Source organism: Artemia sp. Qi Xiang Cuo, chromosome 15, assembly GCF_049724085.1.
Source record: "Artemia sp. Qi Xiang Cuo chromosome 15, ASM4972408v1, whole genome shotgun sequence".
Lineage (NCBI taxonomy): Eukaryota > Metazoa > Arthropoda > Branchiopoda > Anostraca > Artemiidae > Artemia > Artemia sp. Qi Xiang Cuo.
The window spans coordinates 21684477-21703476 of NC_142808.1; the positions used below are offsets into that span (position 1 = coordinate 21684477).

Below are 19000 nucleotides of genomic sequence, written 5' to 3' on the forward strand. Positions count from 1 at the left end.
ACTGTGACTACTTGTAGCTGCAACAGCTACTGGAGACTGCAGCTGTAACTACTTACGACTGTGAGTGTAACTACATGCAACTCTGACTAATTAGAACTCCCGACTACTTACGACTGCCGCAAATACTACTACTACTGCAACTGTGACTGCTACTACTACTACCACTACTGCAACTGCTGCTACTACAACTACTATTACTATTGAAATCAAACAGTTCGTGGTAACAAACTGTAAGTAAGGAGCGACCCGGCTCAATGGTAACCGAAACTCTAAAAACGGAATTTTGATACCAATAGATACATCAAAAGAATCAGATTTTAATTGTGATTTCAAATAAATAAGTTTCATCGAGTTTAATCTTACCCATCAAAAGTTACGCGCCTGAGAAAATTTGGCTTATTTTAGAAAAAAGGGGGAAAGACCCCCTAAAAGTTATAGAACCTTAATGAAATCACACCATCATATTCAGCGCATCAGAGAACCCTACTGTAGAGGTTTCAAGCTCCTATCTACAAAAATGTGGAATTTTCCATTTTTTGCCAGAAGAAAGATCATGGATGCGTGTTTATTTGTTTTGTTGTTTTTCTTCTCCCCAGGGGTAATCGTATTGACCCAGTGGTCCTAGAATATCGCAGGGGGGCTCATTGGAACGGAAATTAAAAGTTCTAGTGCCCTTTTTAAGTGACCAAAGAATTGTAGGGTAACTTGGCCCCCTCCCACGCTCATTTTTTTCTCAAAATCCCCAAATTAAAATTTGAGATAGCCATTTTGTTCAGAATAGTCAAAAATTTAATAAATATGTCTTTTAGGATGACTTAATCCCCCACACTTTCCAGGGGAAGGGCTGCAAGTTCTGAACTTGGCCCATTGCTTACATATTGTATTGGTTATTGGGAAGTATACAGACATTTTCAGGAAGGATTTTTTTATGGGGGGGGGGGGGCTGGAGGAGGGGGTTACTCGGGAGAATCTTTCCGTGGAGGATGTTTCTTTGGGGTAAGGGACATTTTTATCAAGAGGGCGCCGGATTTCCAAGCATTATTTAAAAAACGATCAGAATTTAAATTTGTAAAAAAAAGTTTTTTCAACTGAAAGTAAGAAGCAACATTAGAACTTAAAACGAACAGAAATTGTTACGTATATGAGGGAGTTCTCCCCCAAGTCAATACCTCGCTCTTTACGCTACAGTTTTTTTTTAGTGCTTTCAAAAGAGCTATCTATTCTAATTAAACGGCCTTTGTGATTCAGGGGTTTGTGAATTAAAAAAAGTTTTAACTTTTAACGTAAAGAGCGGGGTATTGACTAAGGGGAGAACCCCCTTATATACGTAATAACATATACGTAATAAAAAAAAAACAATAAAAAAAAACAAGCGATACGGCTCAATAGTAATCGAAACTTTTAAAAACGGAATTTTGATGTCAATAAATGTATCAAAAGAATGGGCTTATAATGCTGATTCTATATATATATATATTTTATTAAGTTTAGTATTACTCATCAAAGGGTACGAGCCTGAGAAAATTTACCTGATTTTTAAAGAGGGGGAAAGATCCCCTACAAATGAAATAATTTTAATGAAAATCACACCGTCAGATTCAGCGTATCAGAAAGCCATATTACATAGGTTTCAAGCTCATATATGCAAAAATCTGCAACTTTGTATTTTTTTCCAGAAGAAAAATATACTAATATAGAAGTTCGTTACGTAAGTTAATTTGTAAATTACGTCAGAACCAAATTTAGAGACAGCCATTTAGCAAAAGATAAGTAAAATTTTAATGCAAATTTTGTTTACTTATTCGATGACAGTGAGCAAAAATAAAAGCTACATTAACTAAAAAACGATCAGAAATTAAATAAATAAAAACAAGTTTTTTAAACTGAAAGTAAGGAGCGACATTTAAACTTAAAACGAACAGAAATTATTCCGTATATGAAAGGGGCTGTCCCCTCCACAACGACTCACTCTTTACGCTAAAGTTTGACTTTCTCACAATTGTATTTTTGTTAAACAATAAAAAACTTTAGCATAAAGAGCGGGGCGTTGAGGAGGATACAGCCCCTTTCACATACGTAATAATTTCTGTTCGTTATAAGTTTTAATGTCGCTCCTTACTTTCAGTTTAAAAAACTTGTTTTTTTTTAATTAATAAATAAAAAGAGTTTAAATTAGTCCAGGCTGTTAAGATGGCATAGATGAAATATCTCAGTAACGGAATAGGGTATTATGTTTACACTTTCAGGGAAAGTCGAGGAGGGTGTAAAACTAAGTCATAAGGTACCGTCTGCATCCAGATCGTCAAAAGGGCATCTGTGCAATATCCCAGGAAAAGCTGGGGATATTTCGTGGAAACTTTTGGGTCCATTTGTTGGGGTTTCTGAACTAAATCAAAAGACACTAAGCACACCATAGTTTGTCGAAATCTGCAACATGTCAGGAACGGCTTATGGAATTAAGTTTAAACTTTTGGGGCATACTGAGGGGATGGTTGATTAATATATGTCTATGCTCAACGGTATAACATGATGGAAGCACCGCCACGGGACACGTCAAGGGGCTTCCACGGCGCCTTATGCGCCACCAATGACACTGGTGGAACTAAGGTTTAAGGTTACAAAGACCTTTATAAAAATAAAGAGTTCCCAGATGTATTATAAAGTAGCTTATCTTGCATACAGAAATCATGATGTCGTTTACGCTCTTCTTTGCCTCGTTTTTCAAAAAAAAAAAGATAGACTTCTTGATCGGTAATCAGGCAAGGTTTTAAGTTTGAATTATTCTACGCAGTCTATGCAAAAAAAAACGCATTTATGCAAAATTAACTCCCGTCAGAGAAAACCTTATGAAGAGCAATAGGATGATATTCTGTCAACCTTCATTTTGACAGTTCTTTCTGGTATTTTGCTCTCTTAACTTCTCTTCGCAAAAAGACTTTAAAAAATATATTACGAGTGTTATGTTGGAAAACACGAATTTTCCCAAATATTGATCATTATCTATACTTTTTTAGGCCAGAAAACGTTAGTGTGCGAATTTTGAGAAAACAAATATCGAGCCGTGTTCGAAAAACATTTACCTAATATTCGATAAATGGATTTTCATTTTGTCTGTTTCATGTATTCTCAATCCGGTTTTAAGGATTTTTACTTTTGAATCATTTTACATTTTGATATCAACTGGTTTTTTTCTCAAGTTATTGGCCTTTTTATATTCCAAAATATAAATGTAATGTATTCTGTTTTGTGGTTATGGACTTTTTTAAATAAATATTTGGCCTGAAATTGGCAAGATACGTAGTCTGCTCTTGGGTCAGCAGCATTTCCCAAAAATCCTTCAATTTACATTTTAGTAAAAGTCTTAGAAATCACTTAAACCTTGGGTACACTGTCCTTACACAAAAAATGGTCCTTGGCAAAGCTGACCATGCGCTAACAAGCATAAACTCTAAGGGGTTTAATAAACTGCATTAAGTCCCGGGATTTTTTTTCTTCTGTTCCTGTACCTTGCGGTTTCACCCTACTATCCTCACGTACTTGTTCGAAACCTATTCTTACAGATTTGATCTACGATTCAAAGCAAGGCGTATGTGAATTCCCGGATATGGCTAACCGAACTGGATGCCTTGCAGAGGAATTACTGGGATTTACATGTCCTTACGGTGGGGGTGATGATGCTGTTCTTCCTCATGGTGACCATGCTAGAATACCTAAGGTAGTATAAATCTAATAATCCGTTTAATGTAGTTGCACCAAAGTAAACATAATACCAATACTACTAACAGCTCATTCAATTACCAAGCCTTCTGATTCCAACATAGCTGTGTAAATGATGTATTTTTTGCTTAGATCTAACTGAAGCTAACACTCAAGGTACTACTCTAGTAAGAACACGTGAAGCTTTTATCCCGATGCCACGCATGCTGCCAACTTCCTCCATGAAGGATAGAGGAGAACAAAAGAAGCTTATTTTAAAGCAGAGACTCACAATCACAACACAAGATTGGTTCTGGTCTTTTATACCCAGGGAGAGAGGTTAAATGATTTTACGGGAATGGATGGGGTCAAGAACACCTCATCAAAGATACCCCTCCCCCCCCCCACAACTAACGTACTTTCAGATATGCAGTTCAAATTCAGATTCCTTTAGCAAATTGTTGTGATATGGTATGAGTGAAGAAATAGCACGCATTGGAGAGGACTCTGTTAGTACCTAATTAGATATTTTTTTTCTTAATTTTATTTATATATAGAGTTGTAAGTATATTTGTGTGTACATATACTAGTTCGTTTTTATATTACTCGGATTTCATTTATATATACAACAGTTCATAAACAAATTCAAGCTAATTCTATAAACAGGTTGAAAAAAAAAACAGTTACTAACTAGTTTAACAGTCCGACAGCAAAGGTCTTTGATAACGGGGACCAAAAGGTGGCGTTACTGCTTGAAAACGCTTAATGGTGACTAAGTTACAAAAAGAAAATATGATGATATTTTAGTTTGTGGTACAGTTTTTTTTATAGAGTTTCTCTTCCTCCATTATAAAATGGTTCTTTCTTAAAGAATGGCTCTTGTAGGCCTACATAATTCCATGTTCAAATTAGCTTTCTTCTTCAAAATTCTTCCAATAAAAAGAGAATTTGTGAAAAAGGTTTTACTATTTTTGTTATAATGTCCAATGTTTAACTAAAAAGTTTTTTTTTACGAACTTTAACCAAACGATTGCCGTTCATTTGTTCCAGTTAATTTTTGAATCAAGAGTTTTCTTCTCCGAAGTCCTTCCAAATAAGAGAATTCATGAAAAGTTGTATTGCTTTTATTGTAATGTCGAATACTTACTTAAAATGTCTTTTTCAAATTTTAGCCTAACGATTGCAGAGGATTTTATATGTGTCTTAAGTCAGGTCATCCAAGACTGGGAGGATGTCAGTTTGGTCTTGTGTACAATCCGTTGATACAAAGATGTGACAATCCAGAAAAAGTAGAAGGATGGTAAGACTTTTACTTATAAGCCCACTGATGGCATTTTGGGCCCCTGTATAGTGAGATTCTGTAGAAATTTGCGCTAGAACATTGGGATCATTGGCGGAGTCACTAGCCGTTCATTAACGTATATTATAATGCAGTTTACAAAGTATTATGCAAATCTTTACTTATACTAGAATTATTAGAAATAATTTTCAACAAGTAGAAGGATATTAAGGATTTGGAGCAATAATTTCAGCTTGTTTATCAAGTTTTTATTGTCCCCATTTGGGGGAACTTAGTAAAGAGCGAAATGCTTCCATGTAATTTTTCCTTGGCCCTTTCGCATACAAGGAGGGGGGGGGGCAGAGAAACTTAAAAGGGGCTCATTCGAATGGAAGTTCAAATTTCCCTCTTTTGAAAGTGGTTAAATTTAAGTAAGAATCAGTTCCTTCATGTGCCTTTGTAGGTCTTTTCCAGTAGCGTTCGAACAATACCATCTAATGGCCTTTTGGAAGTCTTGCTGTAACATTTAGATGGCGTATCGAAAATAGATGACATTCCGAAAAGAATGAAGTTCATAACACGACGATTAGTTGCATTACCAGGGAAACAGAACAGTAAGACAGAACACTCTGTACAGTATCTTTGTCCAATCAATTAGAAAAAATAAAAATTTGACGAAATCTATGCCAAATTTGAAGTAAATAGCTTCAAATTTACGCGGCTTCCTGTAAAGTTCAAGGGACAAAAGAGGATCGTACATACATGAGTGGTTGATCCGTTCGAAGGTCAACTAAACAAATTTATCAACAAATATAGTTGGAGAATTATAAAAATCAGAAATTTGAAGAATTTCTACAAACTCGCCAAACAAATTTAAAATCTGGAGAATTTTTTCTCTGAAATTCTTCCAAAAACAGGGAATTCGGAAAAGTTATGCTGCTTTTATTATAATGTCAACTAAACAAATACATCAACAATGTCCAAATTGATTGTTGATAATCATGTTTGTTTATCAGTAAATGGAAAACTTCACAAAAATTATGTTTCCGATTTAGAAAACATTTTCGAACAAGACAAAAAAAAAGCGTACAGATACTTAAAACACTTGATACTTAAAGCCTCTCCCAATTTTTGGGTAACTCGTATATGAACTCAGTTTTCAGGTAATCAGCTGTTTAACGAAGTGATCAATTGTATCTAATCATAATATGTTTACTTAGCAATTTAAAACCGTTTTCAAGAAACTCATTTTCTTATTATAGCAGAAAAACAAGATCATCTCCTGAGAAAGGTCCGTCTATTTTTAATCAGACATGCCAAACCGTAGATGCCACAAAATTACTATGTCGGAGGAATGAGTCAAATCACAAATTACAGGGATCACCCTGTACACTTTTAATAGAAGCATTTTTAATTTTCCCATCAGAAGTTACAAAAATTAAATTTTTCTTTTTCCTCTGAAGTTTTAAGCTAATCTTGTCACATAAAAGCAATATAGTTCAGAATATCCAGTGGCGTCAAGTCACGGGAATTAGGAAGGGGGAAGCTTATTTCAATCTAAACGTATTTAAAATCTAAGAGGGGGGGGGGTTGATTTTCTTTTTTTTTTCAAATTTTAACCGAAAATACCGAAAGAAACAATAATAAGGTATTTCCCGGAATCTAGGGGCATCTCGGGGATTACTCCAGAAAAGTTTATCTTAATCTAAATACTGGCAGCCAATCAGCTCTATATCGGTTTCATATTCTTTTTTTATTGTCTTTCTATGTAAATGTGTTAATTATAATTTTATAAGTTAATTTATAATAATAATTGATTAATTTATAAGTTAATGTAAAATTCTATATTAATTATAAGTTAATTTATAATTTTCTTTTAGTGGTAATGAACAAAAAAGTAAATTGTATAGTAGAATAAAAAAAAGTGTATACCAATCAAATACCCTTTGTTCTTTTTGTGTGTACTAGCATTTTTGTACTGGCAGTCACTGCTTTGAACTTTTTCATTTCTTCTTCTTTTTTTGTGTAAGTGTAAATTTTGCACTTTTTTATGCCTGAATGGCAAAAACAACAAATTTAATTTTACAGGCAAATAGAAAAAAGGGCATCCCAATTAAAACACTGGCATTCGCTGTGCTTTGTACGCTTTTATTTCGTCTTCTTCTCCTGCTCGTTTTTCATGAGCTATTTTTATTCTTTTAGTTATTTTGTTATTTTAGAGTTATTTTTTTCTTCTTTACATACATTTTTGTACTGGCAGTCACTGCTTTGAACTTTTTCATTTCTTCTTCTTTTTTTGTGTAAATTTTGCACTTTTTTATGCCTGAATGGCAAAAACAACAAATTTAATTTTACAGGCAAATAGAAAAAAGGGCATCCCAATTAAAACACTGGCATTCGCTGTGCTTTGTACGCTTTTATTTCGTCTTCTTCTCCTGCTCGTTTTTCATGAGCTATTTTTATTCTTTTAGTTATTTTGTTATTTTAGAGTTATTTTTTTCTTCTTTACATACATTTTTGTACTGGCAGTCACTGCTTTGAACTTTTTCATTTCTTCTTCTTTTTTTGTGTAAATTTTGCACTTTTTTATGCCTGAATGGCAAAAACAACAAATTTAATTTTACAGGCAAATAGAAAAAAGGGCATCCCAATTAAAACACTGGCAGTCGCTGTGCTCTGTACGCTTTTATTTCGTCTTCTTCTCCCGCTCGTTTTTCATGAGCTATTTTTCTTCTTTTTAGCAAGGAATACTACAAGCCAAAGAGGGATTGAGAAAGAACGAGAAGAAACAAAAACAAGAAATTCGTGTTGATATTTTTCTAGAGAACAATAACTATCTATTCATGTTTTCCTATAATTAAAGTCTTTTGTACTTCAAAATAGTTTGAAAACTAGGCCTAGGGGTAATTGTTTCTTAGGTTAAAACGAAAAGAACCTTCATACTCATTCCCAAAAACAAAGAGAATATGAACGTGCCTGCTTCAGCAAAGTTCCCAAAGATTCTCGATAATTCTCCTAGCTTCATTACAGCCTAGACTAATGTGTCCCGTTAATCACTTGCCTCTTACTCACTGTTTGGTAAAGCTATTCTAAGGTTTGATCTTTCAGGGACGCCAATTCGTAATATTGTAAGAAGGCAAAGATTTTTTTTTATGAGGATGCAAAATGTATTTTTTTAAATCTAATGGGGGGGGGGGGTGGCATTGGTTTTTTTTCAACGAGGATGCTAAAAAAACAAATTTTTGAAAAGATAGGTGAGGTGGGGGGGGGGGGCAATTGGCACCCTTGTGACCTTAATGTCCTTTAGATATTTAAAGGCCTTCTAATCAACAATTTCATGGGACGATTGCTATGTCAACTTTCATCATTTTATAAGTAATGTGCATTATGGCTTGGTTTATTAAGTAACACAAGGATTTGGAGAAATAATTTCAGCTTATTTATTAAGTTTCTCTATTTCGGAGCACTTAGCAAAGAGCACAGTGTTTTCCATATATTTTTACGTGTCATTTTGCATAGAAGGGGTGTCCACAAAAACTGAAGAGGGGGCTAATTCAATCGGAAATTAAAAGCTCGAGTTTTCCTCTTTTGAAAGCGGTAGAATTAATGTAAGAGGAAGTTTCTTCATGTGATTATTTGCAAAAAACTACGTTTTCTAAAGAGTTAAAGAGGCTGAGTTAAAAGGTCGAACCTTAAAACGAACAGAAATTATTCCGTATATGAAAGAGGCTGTGCCCTCCTCAACGCCTCGCTCTTTACGCTAAAGTTTGACTTTCCCACAACTCTTTTTTTTAAACAATAAAAACTTTAGCGTAAAGAGCGAGGCGTTGAGGAGGGCACAGCCTCTTTCATATACGGAATAATTTCTGTTCGTTTTAAGATTTAATGTCGCTCCTTACTTTCAGTTTAAAAAACTTTTTTTTATTTAAAGGCTGCGAAAGCGGGGGTTTGGGGGCGGCAGCCCCCCAACTGTGCCTCCTAATCCCTGTACGTTTTAAGGTTCGACCTTGTAACTCAGCCTCTTTAACTCTTTAGAAAACGTAGTTTTTTTCAAATAATTTCTGCACGTTTTTGTACAGTTTATTACTTATTATTGCTTGACTAACTGTTAGCTGATCGTGTCAGGAGTTGAAGTGGGGGGGGTGTCACCCCGCAAATCCCCCGCGCTTGAACATTCTTGTGTTAAAGCTTTTAATTCCTGAATACTCAAATCACGTCGTACAGGGTGCCTCCTAATCCCTGTACGTTTTAAGGTTCGAACTTGTGACTCAGCCTCTTTAACAGAACCCCCAACTGTGCCTCCTAATCCCTGTACGTTTTAAGGGTTGACCTTGTAACTCAGCCTCTTTAACTCTTTAGAAAACGTAATTTTTTTCAAATAATTTAAAAAAGAAACTGAGTTTCTTTTTTAAAGTTTAAATTCAGTATATAAAAAATTTGCTCTGACGGTGAATCGAACCCCGGTTTTCCGCCTGACAGTCTGGAGTATCAACCGCAAGACTAAAGAGACACAATTGTAATTGTTTTTTAGTGAATGGAATCTATTTTCGACGCAAGCAAATTCCCACAAAACTTGATATTTGGTTTTTGGAAAACAGGAAAGGAGTGATCAGATTGAGCTGAAATTTCGAGGATGGGCTCCCAGGCCCCAGGAAAGCTTATCCTCTAAATTTTAGCCCGATCAGACAACGTTAAAGGGGGGTTGTGGTGGGAAAAATTAACATGGGCTATTATAGGAAAACGAGGTTTTTCGTAAATGTAAATTCGGGGGATAATTTTTTCGGTCTGAAAATATCAAAAGGCCCTAACAGGCCGAATTCTGCTTCGAAGGAGTCCTCATTCACCCGGATCAGTTGCCAACTCTGGCCTGTAGGCGTGGATAAGAAAAAAAAAGAAATGATGATGAATTTTAAGTGGCTATATTTGGTTTTTTGAAAACAGGGAAGAAGTGATCAGATTGAACTGAAATTTCGAGGATAAGCTCCCGGGCCCTAGGAAAGCTTAACCTCTAAATTTCAGCCGAATCGGACAACGTTAAAGGGGGGATGTGGTGGGAGGGTCGAAACTTCCGGCCCAGTTTACCCCATGAAAGTCGGAGGAGGATGAAATTTTGCACGTTTCTTAGTTTGAGTTTGGGCTACAAAATGCGATCACCGCCGTCTCTCTGTGACCTCTAGGACCTGAAATCGCTTAACATTGTGGTGGGTCGCCTCTTTATAGAGGCACAAGTGTGCCTCCTTGACTATGTACGTCTTTTCCAGCAACGTTCCAACAATGCTATCTAATGGCCTTTTTAGAAGTCTCACTATAACATTTAGATGGCATACCGAAAATCGACGATATTTCTAAAAGAAAAAAGTTCATAACCCGACGATTACTTGCATTACCATGGCAATAAGACATTAAGACAAAACACTGTATAATATCTTTGTCCAACCCCGAGACACAATTAAAATTTGACGATGTCTGTGCAGAATTCTAATTAAAGGCTTCATATAAAGTTCAAGGGAGAAAAGAGGATCGCAAAATACATGAGCGGTTAATTCGCTCGAAGGTCAACTAAACAACTGCATCAACAAATATAGTTGGAGAACTATAGAAATTAGAAATTTTGAGAATTTCTCCAAATACTAAAAAAAAAAAAAATCTGGAGAATTTCTTCTGCGAAATTCTTCAAACAACAGAATATTCGTGAAAGTTATATTGCTTTTATTATAATGTCAGCAAAACAAATATATCAACAAAGTCCATATAGAAAGTTGATAATCATGCTATATCTATCACTAAATGGAAAACTTCACAAAATTTTTATTTCTGAGTTATAAAACATTTTTGAATAACACAAAAAATAGCGCATAGATGCTTAAACAACCTCTCCCGATTTCTGGGTAACTCGAATATGTACTCATTATTCGGGTAATCAGCATTTTCATAAAGTCATCAATCGTATCTAATCATAATATGTTTTCTCATCAATTTTCAACCGTTTTGAAGAAACTCGCTTTTTTATTGTAGCAGAAAAACAATCATCTTCCTTGGAAAAAAATGCCATCTATTTTTAATCAGATATGTCAAACCATAGATGCCATAGAATTACGATGTCTGAATTATCTCATTACGATATTGAATTATCTCATTACGCTGAATGAGATAATTCAATATTACAAAGATAGCCATGTACACTTTTAGAAGAACTGGGGTGAAAGGACTTATGGGTAGTTCATATACCCTGCTACAAATTTCTGGTACTTGAGAAGAAGTATTTTTTAATCCTCCCATTTGATATTTTCCTATCTAGAAGTTACAGAAACTAATTTATTTATTTTACCTTTGAAGTTTTAAGCTAATTTTGTCACATAAAAGCAATATGGCTCAAGAATCCAGTAGTATCAAAACACGGAAACCAGGGGGGGGGACGTATTTTTCATAATTTAAGGGGGAAGGGGGAGATTTTTCGTTTTCTATTTTTAAGTGAAAATAGCAAAAGAAACCCATTTCTCGATTAAAAATACACACGATTAGGTATTTTCCTAAATATAGAAAGGAGGAAGAGATCTCGGGGGAGGGGGGGGGGGGCAGTAATACCCCTGTCCACCTCTGTAAATTTTCAAATAATCAATCTTCAACTGTAAGGTGTCAGTAAACATAAAAGGATATTAAACAAAACACCATCATAAAATACAGAAATAAAAAACACTTTTTTCAGTCTAAAACTTTTCTAACCTAAAAACTGGCTGCCATTCTGCTCTTTACCGTTTCATATATTTTTTTTTTATCGTCTTTTTATGTATATATGTTAGTTTATCATTTTCTTTTAGTAGAAACGAAAAAAAATTAATAAAATAAATTGTATAATTGATTAGAAAAAGTGTATATCAATCAAATACCCTTGCCTTTTGTGTGTGTACTTTTTTGTACCGGCAGGTGCTTTGAACTTTTTCATTTCTTATTCTTTTTTATGTAAATGTGTAAATTTTGCACCTTTTTTGACGGAAGAATTGCAACAACAGAAATTTAGTTTTACAGGCGAATTAAAAAAAAGTGCATCCCAATCAAAACATCCCAATCACTTTTCTCTGTACGCCTTTATTTTGTCTTCTTCTTCGCCTGGTATTTCATGTGTTAACTTTTTCTTCTTCTTTTTAGCAAGGACTAATACAAGTAGTCCCAATTAAAAGGGCATCCCAATTAAAACACTGGCAGTTGCTGTGCTTTGTACGCTTTTAATTCGTCTTCTTCTTCCCCTCGTTTTTCATGAGTTATTTTTTTTTCCTTTTTTTTTTAGCGAGGACTACAACAAGCCAAAGAGGGTGGCTACGCTTTTATTTCGTCTTCTTCTTCCCCTCGTTTTTCATGAGTTATTTTTTTTTCTTTTTTTTAGCGAGGACTACAACAAGCCAAAGAGGGTGTCTACGCTTTTATTTCGTCTTCTTCTTCCCCTCGTTTTTCATAAGTTATTTTTTTCCTTTTTTTACTACAAGCCAAAGAGGGTGGCTACGCTTTTATTTCATCTTCTTCTTCCCCTCGTTTTTCATGAGTTATTTTTTTTTCTTTTTTTTAGCGAGGACTACTACAAGCCAAAGAGGGATTGAGAAAGAACGAAAAGAAACAAAAACAAGAAATTTGTGTTGAAAGTTTTTTTAGAGGACAAAATTATCTATTCATATTATCATCTAATTAAATTCTTTTATTTGCTACTTCAAATTAGTTTAAAAACTGGGCCTAGGGGTCATTATTTCTTCGTTAAAACGAAAAGAACCTTCATACTAATTCCCAAAAAGAGAGAATGTGAACGTGCCTACTTCAGCAAAGTTCCAAATGATTTTCTATCATTCTCCTAGCCTCATTACAGCCTAGTCTAATGTGTCCCGTTAATCGCTTGCCCTCTTACACACTATTAATTAAAACTATTCTAGGGTTTGACCTTCCCCAGACGCCAATTTGTAAAAATGCAAGGAGAGGGGCAATGACTCTTGTTTATGAGGAGAGAAAAGTGTATTTTTCAAAATCTAATGGGGAAGAGGGGGAATTTGGCTTTTTTCGATTTTTTTTTCAACCAGAATCCTAAAAAACAAATTTTCAAAAGATAGCTGGCGGGGGGGGGCCATTGGCACCCTTGTAACATTTATGTTCTCAAAACATTTAAAGACCTTCTAATCCACAATTTCATGAGACCAATACTATGTCAACTCTCATCATCTTTTACGAGCATTACAACGGACTAGAACAATTCCAGAAGTCCAGATAACTCAACATTTTTTTTAACAGCTCTGCGAAGGCCTGGCAAAGTTGTAAAATAAGAATATGCAACTATTGTTATTCTTAAGCCACACTGCCTTTCCGTTTATAAAATAAATAAAAAAATCACAATATTTAAAACGGAATAAAAGCATTAATGAAGAAAATCAGCTAAATAATAAGAAGAAACTGTAAGCAAAAACAAGTCTTTATCAATAGAAAGTGAAAAAAAAATAAAATAAATAATTAAAATACATTAATAGAGGTTCCCTTTTATGGTATTTTCTTTGTTTGTTTTATTTGTCAATACTAGTTTGTTATTAAAATTACTATCTGTTGACATACAATTCTATATTTTCATTTCATTTAAAGATTTTGCAATGTATTATTATTTCTATAATCTCGCTTGAGCCTAACTTGAATCCTCCCAATTAAGGTTCTAAGAAAATAGAATAGAGCTGGTATAATGTAAAAACTTAGATTAACGACAATTTCCAAATTAAAGGGAAAAAAACAAAAAAGACAAATTTTACAATGTAGATAAATTTCTCCACTTCTCCGATTGAATTTCAACTTGATCGGACTGTTCGATGAAAGACCTCAATGGCTTATTCAGAGCCTGTAAAGATAAGTGAAGAGAAAAGTGAAGAGAAGAGAAAAGTGAAGAGCGTGCAGAAACTGATCCTGCAATTACAGGACTCGCACATGCTATTGAGGTTTTTAACTAACCAAAATTTAGTAACTAGCCTTGAAATGGCTTTAGAATAATGAGGTTTTAAACTATGTCCCACTTTTTTTTACAAAGACAAAGTTTACATCAGAGACCGTTTTAAACATTAGAGTACAACAAAACTTCAATAAAAAATAGCATTGATCACTTCTACAACTGTAAAATGTGCCATAAATGCATTAAAGGTAGTTTCAATAACATTGGCCCTTTTCAGTCCAAAAATACGAACAGTAAATTTCATATTCCTTTTTCATTAACCTTATCACACGATTAGAATTCCTTGTAATTTCACAAAAATAGGCTAAAATGTTGGAAGCGCTATGTCATAATACAAAATGTAATTTCGAAAAGCCGTATTATTTGCGAAAAAAAACTTTTTCTTAAGGAAAAAATCTTTTCGTAATCTTTCTCAATAGTCTTTCAGCGATCATTATATCGATATCTTTTAGCATACAATTATGACTAAAGAACTCAAGCAATCTCAGTTTTTACAAAATCGCAGCTTTTAGAATTCTAAACATTGGATAAGACTACAAGTCTATCCAATGTTTTTATAGACTTTTATCAATTTTATCGAATTTTGAAGATATATCTTGCGCTATCAGCGAAGCAATAATTCTCATTCGTTTTAAGTTTCAATTTAGCTCTTTACTTCCAATAGAAAAACTTCTTTTTTTTCAAATGAACTTTCGCTTTATTTTTTTTTCATATACACAAATAAAATTTAAAACAAGACTATAGAGTATGGGTAACTTAACAAGGGCAGAAATTGGCAATACTGTCGACAGAAGAAATAAAAACTATTAACGCCATCTATTGTGTGGTAACACTTGGCATTTTTTCATACCCTGTTGTCATTTTTCTGTCAGAAACTGAGATCAGATACTTATTACTACCCTAATTTTACGAATCACGCCAATTAAATTAATCATTCTTATTATTACAGTTAAAAAAAAACAAGTGTAACCAAACGCTACATGCTTTTTTTTAAAGACTAGCAATAGTTTCCACTCTTATAAGCTATCCATACTCTTTGAACAAGACCTTTTTTTTTAAATTGGGTGTTGAAACTAAAGAAGCCAATATAATTTTTTTTAAGGCGTTAGATATGGGCTTTACTTCTGACATCCCTTAGATTTCCGCAAACGATGTGTTCAATTTCGTCACCTAAATAAACAGTCTGAGGGGTATGTCACTATCGTTACTTTTAAGAAATTGCACATAAAAAATCCCTTCATTATATTAAAAATGGAAGCAAATAAATAATATTTTATTCATAAGGCAGTTTTTTTGCACAGCGCGTTTATTTTAGTTTTCACTTACTAAAGGAGGGAGGGGTAGAATTAGACAAGAGGAGGTGCTATAAACCTTCAGTTAAGGATGTTCTACCATGGAGGTACCAAAAGTGCTTTCGTTATTCTTCTCACCCTTTCCACTCCGGAAATTACTCCAAAATGGACCATACGGCAGCATAATACTTTACGAAGGAACTATGAAGTCAAATCCATCGCGGGCAGCAGCTTTAAAATTACTGCCGCTCTTCAACGTTTGAGTGTTCGATGGGGGGGGTTCTTTCAAACAGAAAAAGCTTCTGTTTGGAGTTTTAGACCACGGAAAATCGATTGGATCTACTAGAATTTGTATTCCCCGCCATTCCGACCCATTTATGGGTAGAAATTTATGTTTCGTGAAACAAACTCACATAAAACGCCACTTTGCTGCGACAATATAGACATTCTTTATTAAAATGACCATTTTCGGATGATAAGTGATGAACAGCCTAGGTGGTCACTGCAGTATTCATGTCATCATTAGCTGACAACTGATCAATAGATATACAAACAACTTTTATTGGTTTATGAATAAAGAGAGAACAATGACATTTAGGTTTACTGTAAGGCTTAATCTGCATAATATAGCACCGTTTTTAAAGATGAGAAAGAGGCTAGAGGCCTCTTTCTCAAAGAAAGATGAGAAAGAGGCTAGAGGCCTCTTTCTCAAAGAAAGATGAGAAAGAGGCTAGAGGCCTCTTTCTCAAAGAAAGATGAGAAAGAGGCGAGAGGCCTCTTTCTCAAAGAGAGAAGAAAAAGACGCGAGATTTCCCTTTCTAAAAGACATAATCGAAAGAGGCTAGAGCCCTCTTTTTCAAAGAAAGACAAGAAAGAGGCTATAGCCCTCTTTCTCAAAGAGATATGAGAAAGAGGTTAGGGGTCCCTTTTTCAAAGAAAGATGAGAAAGAGGCTAGAGGCCTCTTTCTTTAAGAAAGATGCGAAAGAGGCTAAAGGCCGCTTCCCCGAAGAAAGACGAGAACGAGGCGAAAGCCCTCTTTCTCGAAGAAATATCAAAAAGAGGTGAGTGGTCTCTTTCTAACTGACAGATGCGACAGAGGCTCAAGGCCGCTTTTTAGAAGAGAGACGAGAAAGACGCTAGGGGCCTTTTTTTCGAAGAAAGATGAGAAAGAGGCTAAAAATCTCCTGTTTTAGATCATTAAAATCGATTTGTCATGTTAGAACTTTCATTTCCCGGCAACTCGACCATCGTAAAAAAAAAAAAAAAAAAAAAACTATTGACTGGCGGAAAAAAAAATTGAAACGGAATAACCATAGCATTGAACATAATGTAAAGTGTATGTTTGCAATGTTTACGCTTGAGGCAATTTATCACCTTAGTCACAACTTATCTGAATTGAAAAAAGAAAACTTACACCAGAGACATATTTTAGAATTTCTGCCTTTGATATTTCACATTCAGCACGAAGACCCCATCGGTAAAACACTCCTGACCTATCTCCGGTGGATACCTCACGAACTAGGTATTGACTTCGACATAATTCCTGTGGGGAAAAAATTATGAAAATTCAATTACCGCTCAGCAAAGAGAAACCGCAAGAACAATCAAAAACAGTGGATAAATATTCCATGGCAAAAAGATTAGCAAAAATAAAACGGATAATATAGTAAGTTCAATCACTGATACTATTCAAAAAAAAAAAAAAATCTGGTTATATTGTCTGTAAAACAGGACTATTTTATTTGGACAAGTTCGTTACGAATTTCTGAATACGGTCAATAAATTAGTAGGCTTTGCGATCCATTCTAATAACGGTATCACCACCGTATTTCGAGGGCCTGCCCACGCAAAGATAGGTTTCTTTTTGTCTTTTTGGATCATTTTTATATATTTTTTGGATCATTGTTTTCATAATCGCAAAGTTCAAGAAGGGAGATTTTATCTTTGGCCAAGTTCAAAGGATTTCTACCTTGGCCAGTCGGTATCGTTAATGTTATCAAATCGATAGGATTCATACTTCAGGTCACCACTTTTTGCTATGGATCTCATGATTTTCAAGTATTGATACCTGCGAATCTTGTATCTTTCGAAGATAACTACGCCAACGTTTCAAAGCGAACGCTGAAGGACTTGAATCACCTCTTTCGGGAATATGAGAGCAATCCAGATACTTAACTTGAATTTGTCAGGAAAAGATATGGGAAAGTGTCAAGTAAAACAGCTACTGTTTCGAGCGATGCCTCAGCTCTCTACAGTCAACTTGTTTCCGCACAAGCGGAGGTGGACGAGATTCGTACTGACCTTATTCAAGTTTTGTAAAAAAAGGTCGAAGAAAAGTTGTTCAATTAGCCGGCGCAAAACAAAAGACTGTTGTTGACACGAAACTGATAATTTCGCACATTTACAACTCAATTACGTTCCAGTATAATTGGAAGTCCCAAAAAGTACAATTTTTGTTGACATTTTGAGAAGTCAGATTCAGTCTCTAGAGCATAGAATTTAGTTGAGCAAAGAATTGATGATTTCGAAACGGAATATTTTTGTTCATTTTAAGTTTTAATTTTGCTCTTTTCATGCATTTGAAAAACCTGTTTTTCGATTTGATTGGCAAAAATATATGCATTTTGAACCTTGTTTGCACTGGCGTTACGAAAGGATTTCCAAACTATATGATTAGAGGGCCAGAGATACCTGTGATCAATCCAACACCCACCCTCCTCGAATAATTTCTATCAGTGTGACACATTCCTTCAACTGAAATCACCTGAAACCATTTAATATATGTGATTGGAGAACCCAAAATTTGCCATTGGCCCCTCTATCCCCCCCCCCCCAAAAAAAAAAAACACAACCTGCCACATAATTTTTACAGAAAGTTAGGCGTGTCACTCCTTGTCTTTGCCTGAATCACACAAAGATTTCAACCCATATGATTGGAAACTCGAATCATCACCAACTTCTAAGAAAAAGGTAGGCACCTTCTCTTTTTCCCCCTAATGGGCTTGAAACCCAATGGAAAGGCCCTTTGGGAGAATAGAATAATGACTTACAGAAACGTAAGCTCCTTCTCCAACCATTTTCCAAAATTCTCCAATTCCCTTGCTACTTGCGTGACAAGAACCTTAGAGCAAAGGGTCGGACTTTTATAGGTGTTCTCCTTAAATACAAGCAGACTAATACGTACAGTCAAAGAGACTTTCTCTATAAATTTAACGAGTGCAAATCAAGAGTCAGGCAGATTTCCTCCAAGCAACTTTAAGACTGCTGGCTTTTTTTGGCTGAAGGTAAAAGCAGACTTCAAATATTCGAACCTCCAGAGATCCTCTGAACTAGACCCCGGCGCCGCGCCTGCGGATCAACCGAACGCCGCCGACGAGAGGCCCGCTCGAACGCCACCAAAGTGTCGTAAAGCCGCCGGCGCGCCAAAGGCACGCCGCCGCCGACAGAGGCGGCGGCGTTCGGTCGACTTTAAATTAATTTTGCGGCAATTCTTTATTGCGTCAACCGCAAAGTCGGAGCTTTTCCTTCTCGTGTGGTTTAGTATTTCGATTTTCCAGATTAGAAATCAAGCAGGGCTTGCACTATCCCCGAATTTTGGGGTATTTCCCCCAAAATCTATGCGTCAAGCCGAAAAAAAATTTGGTTCCCCGAATCCCCGAAAATCACGCAATCACGGTGCCACCCCTAACAATTTATCACCAGTGATTTTCCCTGCCAAATATTACTTTGCATACCATAATTCTTCACTACTCTCTTGTTCATTAATT

The 19000-nt window shown here is 35.2% G+C and overlaps 2 protein-coding genes across 2 annotated transcripts in view; one reads left to right on the plus strand and one right to left on the minus strand.

Moving 5' to 3' along the window:
• The window catches only part of LOC148943446 (protein obstructor-E-like), a 32710-nt gene extending 19662 nt beyond the window's left edge, over positions 1 to 13048 (plus strand). The window contains exons 5-7 of the mRNA XM_089101139.1: positions 3561 to 3715; positions 4869 to 4996; positions 12537 to 13048. Coding sequence (XP_088957265.1) covers positions 3561 to 3715; positions 4869 to 4996; positions 12537 to 12567 — 314 coding nt within the window. The 3' untranslated portion in view covers positions 12568 to 13048. The remainder of the gene's footprint in view (positions 1 to 3560; positions 3716 to 4868; positions 4997 to 12536) is intronic.
• A 329-nt stretch (positions 13049 to 13377) lies between these two features.
• MAGE (necdin, MAGE family member) overlaps positions 13378 to 19000 on the minus strand; it is a 41100-nt gene continuing 35477 nt past the window's right edge. The window contains exons 5-6 of the mRNA XM_089101740.1: positions 16648 to 16776; positions 13378 to 13832 (exon numbers count right to left, since the gene is read on the minus strand). Coding sequence (XP_088957866.1) covers positions 13743 to 13832; positions 16648 to 16776 — 219 coding nt within the window. The 3' untranslated portion in view covers positions 13378 to 13742. The remainder of the gene's footprint in view (positions 13833 to 16647; positions 16777 to 19000) is intronic.